The 14,345-nt window shown below is 38.1% G+C and overlaps 1 protein-coding gene across 3 annotated transcripts in view; it reads left to right on the forward strand.

The window, feature by feature from the left end:
- The window catches only part of BCL2L13 (BCL2 like 13), a 97,035-nt gene that overhangs the window by 35,225 nt on the left and 47,465 nt on the right, over positions 1-14,345 (forward strand). For 2 of the 3 annotated variants that reach the window (XM_087442996.1, XM_087442994.1), the window contains exons 3-4: positions 3,721-3,828; positions 13,678-13,834. In XM_087442996.1, coding sequence (XP_087299122.1) covers positions 3,721-3,828; positions 13,678-13,834 — 265 coding nt within the window. Of the gene's footprint in view, positions 1-3,720; positions 3,829-13,677; positions 13,835-14,345 lie in introns of those variants that run through there. The other variant, XM_087442995.1, reaches the window with a different exon arrangement.

Consider the following 14,345-nt stretch of genomic DNA (forward strand, 5'->3'; position numbering starts at 1 on the left):
GCATGGTTCTTACCCTACCTCTGTCGTAGAAGTATGTTTGAAGGAGTATCAGTAGGTAAAAGAAGGATTTCTCTTAAAAGCACTTTCATGCACTGTAGCTCATGACAGTAATTGATCAAAATTCTTATTTTGAGTATGGCAGAGATTATTTTAGCCTGCAGAAGTTTGAAGGCAAATCTCTTATAGGTAAGTCACACCTAGAAAAGTAGAAAATCATGGGACATCTAGTATTCAGGAATGCAGCTTCTTAGTAAAACTTCCCACATGAATTTATTGTGAAATGTACCCTAAATTTAAAAAATTTAACTTTCCTTTTGAATTTTTGAATATAAACTAATTAAACTTGGTTGGACATGTGCTCAGGAAAAAAAGATTTTAGTTTTAGATCAATGGATCTAAATTGATTATTTTCTCTTATAGCAATTGAAGAGCAAGAGTAACTGCCTACCAAGATTTCTCCTAGTTTGTGTTATAACAGCCCTATTTTCTGTCACTTGGCATTATCTAAACTGTCAGAAGGTGGTTTCTGCTGATCCAGACTCTTACAGTACTGAAAGCAGAATATGTATAAGCATCATTGATTAGAAATTTATGATGAACTGTTTCTGTTCACAGAGACAGGGTTTGTGGAAAGATCATTGTCAAATAGTTAACAACATTTTAGAGAAGAATCAAAAAGGCTTGATGAGAGGCCGGCCCTGTGGCCTAGTGGTCAAGTTCGGTGTGCTCTGCTTTGGCGGCCCGGGTTCAGTTCCTGGTCATGGACCTGCATCACTCGTCGACAGCCATGCTGTGTGGCGACCCACCTACAAAATAGAGGAAGATTGGCATGGATGTTAGCTCAGGGTGAATCTTCCTCAAGCAAAAAGAGAGGAAGATTGGCAACAGATGTTAGCTCAGGGTGAATCTTCCTCAGCAAAAAAACAAAAAAGGCTTGGTGAGTGGGAGCTACTATCTATTGAGCATTTTTGATGTGATGAGACTTAATTTATTTATCTCATTGCCCTTGACAACATCCCTTTGTGGTGGTTATTATTTTCCCATTTTACATAAGAGGAGAGGCTGAAGAAGATTATTTTCCTTGTCCAAGGTCCCATGTAATGATGAGCTGGAATGCTTGACTCCAAAGCTTATCTTCCACTTTACTGAGGTGTCTTCCAGGAAGCCAGAGGGGAGAGAGATAATTTCATTGGAAGAAATAAGACTGACCTTAAACTAATTTCCCAGTCTGTGTTTGCCGTGTTTTAATAATGTCACAGTATATTCTGGAAGTCACTTTACCTAGTGTAGTTATATTAATCAGTGCTGTTGCAGAGCCATCTAAAACTAAAAATTACTGCTAAAAGGAAAACCTGTTATAATTATAAACAATACTTGAGATTTATTAAAAATTTATCTGTAAGCGAAATAAGCCAGTCCCCAAAATACAAATAACTGTACGATTCCATTTATATGAAGTATTTAGAGTAGTCAAAATCATAGTGACAGAAAGTAGAATGGTGGTTTCTAGGGGCTAGGGGGAAGGAAGAAATGGAGAGTTCTTGTTTAATGGTATAGAGTTTCAGTTTTATAAGATGAAAAGAGTTCTGGAGATGGATGGTGACACAACATTATAAATGTATTTAATACTTCTGAACTATACACTTAAAATGGTTAAGATGGTAAATTTTATGTTATTTGTATTTTACCACAATAAAACAAATTGGGGGACAAAAAGCCTATCTGTAAAAAGATAGACTTTTATGCTTTATGAGAATTTGTAAAGATTACCTTCTTCATAGGATACATTGTCTTCAAATTTTGCATAGTAGATTGTGTCTGCTTTATGTAATGTTTTAAAGTTTTTATGTATGTAGTTTCATCTAAGGTATTTATGTAGGCAGAAATAAATGAAATGTCATTAAGCAAAATATATGTTAACTATGACCTTGAGGGGATCCTTTGTAGTTGCACTTCAACTAGAAATACATAAGGAATCTTATATTTTCTGCAAAAAATTCTTTTAAGAGTCTGAGTTTTATTTTGGTCAGTCTCAGCTCAGAAGGCAAGTGTTTTATGTGGCCTAAAGGAAAATCATTTTTGTGAACTTGAAAAATTGAAAACTAATCATAGAATCTGTGAGATATAGAAATGTCTAACTTTTTGTTTTTCAAAGGTATTTTAAAGACCCACAGATGCTATAATAATCAAGTTTCTTGGCCTAAATTAATAAGCTCATCTTTGAATTTAGAATTTTTTGCTTACAAAAAATGAAAACATATAAACGGCTCACCCTTCTCTTTATAAAACTTGTCAGTGGTCGAAAATAGTACTGAAAAGTACTAGAGGGCCGGCCATGTAGCTTAGCGGTTAAGTGCGTGCGCTCCGCAGCTGGCGGCCCGGGTTCGGATCCTGGGCGTGCACTGACGCACCGCTTCTCCGGCCATGCTGAGGCTGTGTCCCACATACAGCAACTAGAAGGATGTGCAACTATGACATACAACTATCTACTGGGGCTTTGGGGGAAAAATAAATAAATAAATAAAAATTAAAAAAAAAGAAAAGTACTAGAAATGTGTCTATAAATTTTTCTCAATGGGAAGGGTGACGGGTGTCATATTTGGATTCAGTGTTTTAGATGAAGTGATGAAGTTCTTTTTTTTTTTTTTTTTTTTTTTTTTTATATTTTTTTATTTTTTCCCCCCAAAGCCCCAGTGGATAGTTGTGTGTCGTAGCTGCACATCCTTCTAGTTGCTGTATGTGGGACTCGGCCTCAGGATGAACGGAGAAGTGGTGCCTCGATGCGCACCCGGGATCCGAACCCGGGCCGCCAGCATCGCAGCGCGCGCACTTAACCACCAAGCCACAGGGCCGGCCCGGAAGTGATGAAGTTCTGCTCCAACTATCTGAGGCAGGAGAAATTAGTAAATTGTCAAATGTCTGGTCTAATTTTCTCCTTTAGACTCTTCCCCTGTTTTCCATTCTGTGCTATAGACCAGGACCTTCCTTTTCGTTTTACTGAGTGAGAATAGCTTGTGCCTGGTACTTTTGGTATATTCATAAGTTGGAGGAGATAAATCTTTTGATGATAATAGGCATTCTCTTGGGCTGCAGTTTGCATAAAGATGTGAAGATAAGGTACTGTGAATGTTAATGTCAAAAGATATTATCACTGATCTAGACAACCTTTCAGGTTTCTTTTCTATTAGGTCAAAAATGTTTCTGAGGATTTCCTTCCTAGCTGCCCAACCAGAAGATGAGGAGGACACAGCCTGGATGAGTGGTTTTGTGTTTGGACTGACATGAGTTCCAATCACATGTACCACTCTATAGTAGTGGTATAACCTACCCAGGCCTGAGTGTCCTACTCTTTATTATTATTTTTTTTAATTTTATTTATTTATTTTTTTCCCCCAAAGCCCCAGTAGATAGTTGTATGCCGTAGCTGCACATCCTTCCAGTCGCTGTACATGGGACACGGCCTCAGCATGGCCATAGAAGCGGCACGTCGGTGCGCACCCGGGATCCGAACCCCGGGCCGCCAGCAGCGGAGTGCACGCACTTAACCGCTAAGCCACGGGGCCGGCCCATCAGTGTCCTACTCTTTAAATATCTCCTGTCCCCCTAGCCTCGATAATGAGTTTTGATTTTGTATTTTCTGACTTAATAGTTAAAATACTACCCATATTATAATAGCTTCTCTCTCCCACTTTCAATAGTAACCTTTTTTGTTGGTTTCAGGAGCCCAACAAGATGTAGCTTCACAATCTCTGGATCAAGAAATTTTATTAAAAGTTAAAACTGAAATTGAAGAAGAGCTAAAATCCCTGGACAAAGAAATTTCTGAAGGTTTGTTTATCCTTATCTTCCTAGTTAATCAGTAGATTCTGTTTGGTGTAGTTTGCTGTTGATATAATTTGACTTTTTACAGTTCAGTGTTCTCAACATTATACAACTTCATTGATGTATGATTATAAGGGTGAAACTAGAAGGTATCCTTTTTGTTTCCTGGGGGATATATTTAAAAGTTTCCCAACTATACCCAACAGTTTAGATGTAGCCTTTTCTGGCTAAAGTAATGGATTAAACGATCGTGTTAAGGTACTTTCCATTCAATGTGGTTTGATTTGTATTTGGTCTCTTTATAATTAATAACATTAAAGGGAAAAATGTAAGTAAGCTGCTTCCATTTTTGCATGCATATATGCTATAGATAGTTGTAATAGTGACATACATGTAATTTTATAGCCACATAGTTAAGTAATTTTGTACTTAACATTACATCATAAACTTTTAAAATAGTTATTCTACTTAACTACATGAAATTCTGTACTGAGTGAATATTTACTCAATCATTCCCTGTGATTGAGGGGAGCATTTGGGTTATTTCTTGTTTTGCCTTCCATAAGTAACACTGCATTGAACCTCTTGCCCAGTGATTTTTTTTTTTTTTACAGCTTTATTGAGATATATTTCACATACCATAAGATTTACCCATTTAAAGTGTATAGTTCAGTGGTTTTTAGTATATTCACAGAATTGTATAACTATCACCAAAATCTAAATTTAGAACATTTTAACACACCAAAAAGAAACACTATACACATTAGCAGTCACTTCCCATTTCTACTCCCACCAGCCCTTGCCCCCAGCCCCACCCGTGGCAACCACTAACGTGCTTTCTGTCTCAGTGTGTTTGCCTATTATGGATATACACGAAGAGGGAATCATACACTATATGGTCTTTTGTGACTGACTTCTTTCACTTAGCATAGTGTTTTCAAGGGTCATCTGTAACATGTTTCAGTACTTCATTCCCTTTTACAGTGGAATAAAACTCCATTGTGTGGTTATACCACATTTTTTTAATCCATTCATCAGTTGATGGATATTAGGTTGTTTCTTCTTGGCTTTTATGTATAATGCTGCTATGAAGATTCTCGTACAAGTTTCTTTGTGGCTGTATATTGCCCAATAATTTTTAACAAGAAAAATTATAAATTATGTTTATAAGTCAGTTCCCTGTTAGTAGAGAAAATAAATTTATAAATTACTTCCCTGTTAGTAGAATATGAATAGAAATTTAAAAATAATCCAGAAACCTAACTTTAATCTTCTCTTTTATTTTCCTTTACCAACTTTTAAAATTTTATTTATTTATTTATTTTTTCCCCCAAAGCCCCAGTAGATAGTTGTATGTCATAGCTGCACATCCTTCTAGTTGCTGTATGTGGGACACGGCCTCAGCATGGCCGGAGAAGCGGTGCGTCGGTGCGCGCCCGGGATCCGAACCCAGGCCGCCAGTAGCGGAGCGCGCGCACTTAACCACTAAGCCACGGGGCCGGCCCATCCTTTACCAACTTTTTTAACTGATTAAAATTCCAATTCTATTTTAAGCCTTTGTCCATTTAAAAAAAAAATTATTTTATTGAGATCATAATGGTTTATAACATTGTGTAATTTCAGGCGTACATTATTATTTATCAGTTTCTGTATAGACTGCATCGTGCTCACTACCGATAGTCTAGTTTTTATACGTCACCATATATATGTGCCCCTTTACCGCTTTCACCCTCCCCCACCCCCTTCCCCTCTGGTGACCTCTAATCTGTTCTCTTTAGCCATGTGTTTATCTTCCACATCTGAGTGAAATAATGCAGTGTTTTCCATTCTCTGTCTGGTTTATTTTGCTTAACATAATACCCTCAAGGTCCGTCCATGTTGTTGCAAATGAGAAGATTTTGTCTTTTTTTATGGCTGGGTAGTATTCCATTGTGTATATGTACCACATCTTCTTTTATCCATTCATCAGTTGATGGACACTTGGGTTGGTTCCACATCTTTGCTGTTGTGAATAATGCTGCAGTGAACATAGGGGTGCATAAGTCTCTTTGGATTGCTGATTTCAAGTTCTTTGGATAAATACCCAGTAGTGGGATAGCTGGATCATTTGGTATTTCTTTTTTTTTTTTTAATTTTTATTTTATTTATTTTTCCCCCAAAGCCCCAGTAGATAGTTGTATGTCATGGTTGCACATCCTTCTAGTTGCTGTATGTGGGACGCGGCCTCAGCATGGCTGGAGAAGCAGTGCGTCGGTGCGCGCCCGGGATCCAAACCCGGGCCGCCAGTAGTGGAGCGCACGCACTTAACCGCTAAGCCACGGGGCCGGCCCTGGTATTTCTGTTTTTAATAGTTTGAGGAATCTCCATACTGTTTTCGATAGTGGCTGCACCAGTTTGCATTCCCACCAGCAGTGTATGAGGGTTACCTTTTCTCCACGTTCTCTCCAACATTTGTTATTTTTTGTCTTGGTAATTATAGCCATTCTGACAGGTGATATCTCATTGTAGTTTTGGTTTGCATTTCCCTAATAATTAGTGATGTAAACATCTTTTCATGTGCCTGTTGGCCATCTGTATGTCTTCTTTGGAAAAATGTCTGTTCATATCCTCTGCCCATTTTTTGATCGGTTTCTTTGTTTTTTAGTTGTTGAGTTGTATGAATTCTTTATATATTTTGGAAATTAACCCCTTGTTGGATATATGATGTGCAAATATTTTCTCCCTGTTGATGGGTTGTCTTTTCGTTTAGTTCCTGGTTTCTTTTGCCTTGCAGAAGCTCCTTAGTCTGATGTAGTCCCATTTGTTTATTTTTTCTTTTGTTTCCCATGCCTGAGTAGATATGGTATTTGAAAAGATGCTGCTAAGACCAATGTCAGATAGTGTACTGCCTATATTTTCTTTTAGAAGTTTTATGGTTTCAGATCTTACATGCAAGTCTTTAATCCATTTTGAGTTAATTTTTGTGTACAGGGTAAGATAATGGTCTACTTTCATTCTTTTGCATGTGGCTGTCCAGTTTTCCCAGCACCATTTATTGAAGAGACTTTCCTTTCTCCGTTGTATGTTCTTGGCTCCTTTGCTGAAGATTAGCTGTCCATAGATGTGTGGTTTTATTTCTGGGCTTTCAGTTCTGTTCCATTGATCTGTGTGTCTGTTTTTGTGCCAGTGCCATGCTGTTTTGATTACTGTAGCTTTGTGTAGTATATTTTGAAGTCAGGGATTGTAATGCCTCTAGCTTTGTTCTTTTTTCTCGGGATTGCTTTCGCTATTCGGGGTCTTTTGTTATTCCATATAAATTTTAGGATTCTTTGTTCTATTTCCATGAAAAATGTCATTGGGATTCTGATTGGCATTGCATTGAATCTGTAGATTGCTTTAGGTAATATGGACACTTTAACTATGTTTATTCTTCTAATCCATGAGCATGGAATATCTTTGCATTTCTTTATATCTTCTTCGATTTCTCTCAATAATGTGTTATGCTTTTCAGTGTATAGGTCTTTCACCTCCTTAGTTAAATTTATTCCTAGATATTTTATTCTTTTTGTTGTGATTGTAAATGGGATTGTATTCTTCTCTTTCTGCTAGTTTGTTATTAATGTATAGAAATGCAACTGATTTTTGTAATTTGAGTTTGTACTGTGCAACTTTGCTGTAGTTGTTGATTATTTGTAATAGTTTTCCGATGGATTCTTTAGGGTTTTCTAAATCATGTCATCTACAAACAGTGAGTTTAATTTCTTCCTTTCCAATGTGGATTCCTTTTATTTCTTTTTCTTACCTAATTGCTCTGGCCAAAACCTGCAGTACTGTGTTGAATAGGAATGGTGAGAGTGGGTACCCTTGTCTTGTTCCTGTTCTTAGAGGGATGGCTTTTAGTTTTTCACCATTAAGTGTGATGTTGGCTGTGGGTGTGTCATATATGGCCTTTATTATGTTGAAGTACTTTCCTTCTATACCAATTTTGAGAGTTTTTATCGTAAATGGATGTTGGATCTTGTCAAATGCTTTCTCTGCATCTATTGAGATGGTCATGTGATTTTTATTCCTCATTTTGTTAATGTGGTGTATCACATTGATTGATTTGTGGATGTTGAACCATCCTTGCATCCCTAGTATAAATCCCACTTGATCATGGTGTGCGATCCGTTTAATGTACTGCTGTATTCATTTTGCCAATATTTTGTTGAGGATTTTTGCATCTATGTTCATTAGCAACATTGGCCTGTAATTTTCCTTCTTTGTGTTGTCCTTGCCTGGTTTAGGCATCAGGACGATGTTGGCCTCATAGAATGAGTTAGGAAGTGTTCCGTCTTCAATTTTTTTGGAGTAATTTGAGAAAGATAGGTATTAAATCTCCTTTGAATGTTTGGTAGCATTCTCTAGAGAAGGCATCTGGTCCTGGACTCTTGTTTTGGGGGAGGTTTTTGATTACTGTTTTCATCTCTTTACTTGTAATTGGTCTCTTCAGATTCTCTATTTCTTCTTGATTCAGTTTTGGGAGGTTGTATGAGTCTTAAGAATTTATCCATTTCTTCTAGGTTATCCAGTTTGTGGGCATATAGTTTTTCATAGTATTCTCTTATAATCCTCTGTATTTCTGCAGTATCCATTGTCATTTCTCCTCTTTTGTTTCTAAATTTGAGCCTTCTCTCTTTTTTTCTTAGTGAGTCTGGCTAAGGGTTTGTCAATTTTGTTTGTCTTCTCAAAGAACCAGCTCTTAGTTTCATTGATCATTTCTATTGTTTTTTTAGTCTCTATTTCATTTATTTCTGCTCTAATCTTTATTATTTCCCTCCTTCTGCTGACTTTGGGCTTTGTTTGTTCTTCTTTTTCTAGTTCTGTTAGGTGTAGTTTAAGCTTACTTCTTTGAGATTTTTCTTGTTTGTTGAGGTGGGCCTGTATGGCTGTAAATTTCCCTCTTAGCACTGCTTTTGCTGCATCCCGTAGGAGTTGGTATGATGTATTTTCATTTTCATTTGTCTCCAGGTATTTTTTTTTATGGTCGTTTTTTGTGGTTTTTTTTCATTGCGGTAACATTGGTTTATAAGATTATATAAATTTCAGGTGTACATCATTATATTTCGATTTCTGTATAGATTACATCATGTTTACCACCCAGAGACTAATTACAGTCCATCACCACACACATGTGCCTAGTCATTTCTTTCACCCTCTTCCCTCCTGCCTTCCCCTCTGATAACCACCAATCCAATCTCTGTCTCTCTGTGATTATTTGTTGTTGTTTTTGTCTTCTACTTATGAGTGAGATCATACGATATTTGACCTTCTCCTTCTGACTTATTTCGCTTAGCATAATACCCTCAGGTTCCATCCACGTTGTCACAAATGGCTGGATTTCATCGTTTCTTATGGCTGAGTAGTATTCCATTGTGTATATATACTACATCTTCTTTATCCATTTGTCCCTTGATGGGCACTTAGGTTGCTTCCAAGTCTTGGCTGTTGTGAATGATGCTGCAATGAACACAGGGGTGCATGTATCTTTACGTGTATAGTGTTTTCATCTTCTTTGGATAAATACCCGGCAGTGGAATAGCTGGATCGTATGCTAGTTCCATTCTTAATTTTTGAGGAGTCTCTATACTGTTTTCTGTAGTCCAGGTAGTTTTTGATTTCCCCTTTGATTTCCTCATCGATCCAGTGGTTGTTCTGTAGCATATTGTTTAGTCTCCACATATTTATGACTTTCCCAGCTTTTTTCTTGTGCTTGATTTCTTTCATAGAGTTGTGGTTGGAAAAGATACTTGATATTTCAGTCTTCTTAAATTTATTGATGCTTGCCTTGTTTCCCAACATATGGTCTATCTTTGAGAATGTTCCATGTGCACTTGAGAAGAATGTGTGTTCTGCTGTTTTTGGATGGAATGTTCTATATATATCTAAGTCCATCTGGTCTAGGTTTTCTTTTAAGTCCACTATTTCCTTATTGACTTGCTGTCTGGATGATCTATCCGTTGATGTAAGTGGGGTGTTGAGGTCCCCTACTGTTACTGTGGTGCTGTTAAGTTCTTCCTTTAGATCTGTTAATAGTTGCTTTATATTCTTTGGTGCTCCTGTGTTAGGTCCATATATTCATAAATGTTGTGTCCTCTTGGTGGAATGTCCCTTATATTGTTATATACTGCCCCTCTTTGTCTCTCACTAACCTTTTTTATCTTGAAGTCCGCTTTGGCTAATATAAGTGTGGCAACTCCTGCTTTCTTTTGCTTGACATTTTCTTAGAGTATTGTCTTCCGTCCCTTCACTCTGAGCCTGTTTGTCTTTAGAGCTGAGATGTGTTTCCTGGAGGCAACATATTGTTGGGTCTTATTTTTTAATCCATCCAGCCACTTTTAATCCATCCATCCCTTTATCTTTTATGTTATAATTGTTTGCTAACCTGTTCTCATAGAGAGCTGCAATTTTCTGATTTTGTCTGTCTATTTATCTCCTTACTCAAAGCTTTGTAAACCTTTGCGTTTTTGTTTCAGATATGAGGGCATCCTTGATCATTTCTTGTAAGGGAGGTCTAGTGGGGATGAACTCCCTCAGCATTTTTTTTTATCTGGGAAAGCTTTTATTTCTCCATCATATCCGAAGGATAGTTTCATTGGATAGAGTATTTTGGCTGAAAATTTTTATCTTTCAGTATTTTGAATATATCATTCCAATCTCTCCTAGCCTGTAAGATTTCTGCTGAGAAATCCACTGAAAGCCTGCTAGGGGTTCTTTTGTAGATTATTCTCTTCTGCCTTGCTGCCCTTCATATTTTTTTTTTGGCATTGACTTTTGCTAGTTTTGCTATTTTATGCCTTGGAGAAGGTCTTTTTACATTGACGTAATTAGGAGTTCTTTTGGCTTCATATACTTATAAGTCCAGTTCCTTCCCCAGGTTTGTGAAGTTCTCAGCTATTATTTCTTTGAACAAGCTCTTTGCTCCTTTCTCCTTTTCTTCTCCCTCTGGAATACCTATCATCCTTATGTTCCATTTCCTAATTGAGTTGGATATTTCTCAAAGAGTTTCTTCATTTTTTTTAAGTGTTAGTTCTCTCTCCTCCTCCACCTGAAGCATTTCTATATTTCTGTCCTCTAAATTGCTAATTCTGTCCTCCATGACGTCAGCTCTGTATTTTAGGGTTTCTAGATTGTTTTTTTATCTCATTTATTGTGTTCTTCATCTCCAGAATTTCTCTTTGCTTTTTTTTTTTTTTAGAGTTTCAATCTCTTTGGTGAAGAATTACTTCTGCTCGTTAATTTTATTCCTGAGTTCACTGAACCGTCTTTCTAAGTTTTCTGGTAACTCGTTGAGTTTCTTTATGACAGCTATTTTTAATTCTCTGTCATTTAGATTGTAAATTTCTGTGAGTTCAGGATTGGTTTCTGGAGACTTGTCATTTTCCCTCTACTTTGGAGTGTTAATGTAGTTCTTCATGGTGCTTGATGAAGTAATCCTTTGCTGGTGCATAGTGGTAGTATCAGGTCACAGATTCTACCTGCCACCTCTGTTGGGGGTGGGCAGGAGCTGTGTTTTCTTAACCCACCACGTCTGCTGGATGTTGTGCCAGTAGGGCTTGTCTGTGTTTGCCTGCTGGCCTCAGCCACTTGGCGGGTCACACGTGTACACGCAGGTGCTCTGGTGTGGAACTGCTCCCATCTCCAGGGACTGACCAGACTGGTGTGCTAGGTGGGAGAGGAGGGGAGAGAGGCACTTTCTTTTGCACATGTGGGCCCTCTCTGCGCTCACAGGCAGTTCGCCTGGGCTACTGCGCTTAGTGGGGCTGCCCACACGGTAGCTGAGTTGCGCTACTCACATGGAGCATTCCCGTGGGCCGGACTGCACTCTCAAAGCGAAAGTGTTCACATGAGGGCCTGCCTGCTCCCCCGCCTCCTCCTACAGTCTTGTGCTGGCTGCTGTGTGAGGACCTGTGACCTAGATTACTGCTGCTGGGGAGGGTAGGGGATCCTCTCACCTCCTTCCACTGCTTCCTGGGGATCCAGTACCCTCACCTTCAGATGTATGGCTGCGTGGATCTCTCAGACGTCCTGCTTTGAATTGTAGCGAATCCTGTGTTGGTTAATGAATGTCTGTTTTGTTGTAACTTAGGAATAAGAGACTAAAGGAACAGCTCACTCCTCCATGATGCTGACATCACTCCAAGTCTTTGTCCATTTCTGATAAAAGTACTTATAGTTAGTAAAATGAGCAAAAGGCAGAAAAGGAAAAAACGCAACAAAAGCTTACATGCTCTCACTTATTGCACCCCCATATTATCTGAGACTAATCACTAAAATGAACAACAAAATATTTGTGAGCTTTGCAGCCATTTGCATCTTTCTTGGATGCAAGCACTTTTATAAAGAAATATATGCTTAAGTCTGTAGTAAAATTTGCAGCCTTCTAGGAGCAAGCCTTAGATTAATGCAATGAATACTTTATGGAAGTTTTTGATAACTCTTGGGAGTGGATACAAGCTGCTTGTGCTACTGGGATTCTGTGCCCTGCATCCATTTGCACCCTGAAGCAACAATGATTCTACCTATTCTTCCTACAGTTAGAGGATGGCTAAGTCTATATAACATGGAGTAAGGAAGCAGGTCAGATGCTGGAGATTTCAGCTGAGGAGGGGTAGGCTATGACTATTTCCATGTACAACTTGTATAACCTTCATAGTTTTAAAATTTATTCGTGTACAGGAATATTGACTTTGAAAATTCATTTTTAAAAGGGTATAAAAGTAATCTCTTCATCCTCTAAGGTGGAATAAACTGATTAGCATCTGGTTTAAGAAGTGCCACATTTAGAGAGAAGAGAACTCTCATACACTGCTGATGGGAGTGCAAACTGGTGCAGCCACTATGGAAAACAGTATGGAGATTCCTCAAAAAATTAAAGATAGAACTACCATACGATCCAGCTATTCCACTGCTGGGTATTTATCCAAAGAACATGCAAACACCAATGTGTAAAGATACATGCACCCCTGTGTTCATTGCAGCATTTTTCACAATAGCCAAGACTTGGAAGCAACCTAAGTGCCCATCAGGGACGAATGGATAAAGAAGATGTGGTATATATACACACTGGAATACTACTCAGCCATAAGAAACAGTGAAATCCAGCCATTTGTGACAACATGGATGGAACCTGAGGGTTTTATGCTAAGTGAAATAAGTCAGAGGGAGAAGGTCAAATACCGTATGATCTCACCCATAAGTAGAAGACAAAAACAGCAACAAACAAACACATAGAGACAGAGATTGGATTGGTGGTTACCAGAGGGGAGGAGGGGAGGGAGGAGGGAGAAGGGGATGACAAGGCACATGTGTGTGGTGATGGACTGTAATTAGGCTTTGGGTGGTGAACACAACGTAATCTATGCAGAAATAGAAGAATAATGATATGCGCCTGAAATTTATACAATGTTACAAACCAATGTGACTCCAATAAAAAATAAAATAGAAAAAGTGCCACATTTATAAAGGTGGCAAACTATTAACAGAGGGATGATAGAACTAGGAGTTGTCTCTCATTTATCATTCTTATACTAAATTTGTTTGTAGTAATACACTAAATTGGTTTGTATATTTTAAAATGTCAGTTTAGTCTTTTTCTTCTCTTGAAACTAAGATTTTCCATAAACATCCTTCCTTTAAAAAAAAAATCTCAAAGTTTAGGACCTATCAGATTTTGTGTTCCAGGAAAGATTAATATCCCATAATGATTATCTGACCTTTTTAAGTGGCTTATAACTATTAGCTTGTTCCCAGTAAGTATCTTAATCCTCTGAGTTTTTGTAGTACAACTTTTGATATTGTTTATTAAATTAGGCTTTTCTTTTGCCCTGTCTTCAGCCTTTACCAGCACAGGCTTTGACCGTCATACTTCTCCTGTATTCAGCCCTGCTAACCCAGAAAGCTCAGTAGAAGACTGCTTGGCTCAGCTTGGAGAGAAAGTGTCACAGGACCTGAAAGAGCCTCTACAGAAGGCGTTGCAAATGCTCCTCAGCCAGTGAGTTACTATTGCTGAATGGGAACGTGGTTCTCTCAGTAGTCTCTTGATCGCTTATGCACCACTGGGTTGGTTAAGGCTGTGTTTAAGTGAACGGTGTCACTTCTTTTCTCACTTACTTTTCTTCATTTTCCTTCTTTTGCTTTCCCAAGCATCTCTGAGTTTTGAGCGACAACTTTTACATCAAAGCAGTGGTTTAACTGTTCCAACATGAATTTGATCATTTGTATTTACTTGTTGAGCTGTCAGGTTTCAACAGATGCTTTCACTGAGTTGTAAATAAAAGCTGTTTCACTTGTCCTGACCACTTTTTACTGCCATTCTCTCTAGTGGCCAACATAAATATATTGGCTAGGATTTTATGCCTTGCAATGTGGGATTAACATTATATCAGAATTTCAGATATCCCAGATGTTGCTCACACTTCTGTCTGTGGAACTGCTGCCACATTTTTTTTTTTTGTGAGGAGATCAGCCCTGTGCTAACATCTGCCAATCCTCCTCTTTTTTTT

This window comes from Ceratotherium simum, chromosome 17 (genome assembly GCF_057802395.1).
Source record: "Ceratotherium simum simum isolate JZ-2026a chromosome 17, ASM5780239v1, whole genome shotgun sequence".
Taxonomy (NCBI): domain Eukaryota; kingdom Metazoa; phylum Chordata; class Mammalia; order Perissodactyla; family Rhinocerotidae; genus Ceratotherium; species Ceratotherium simum.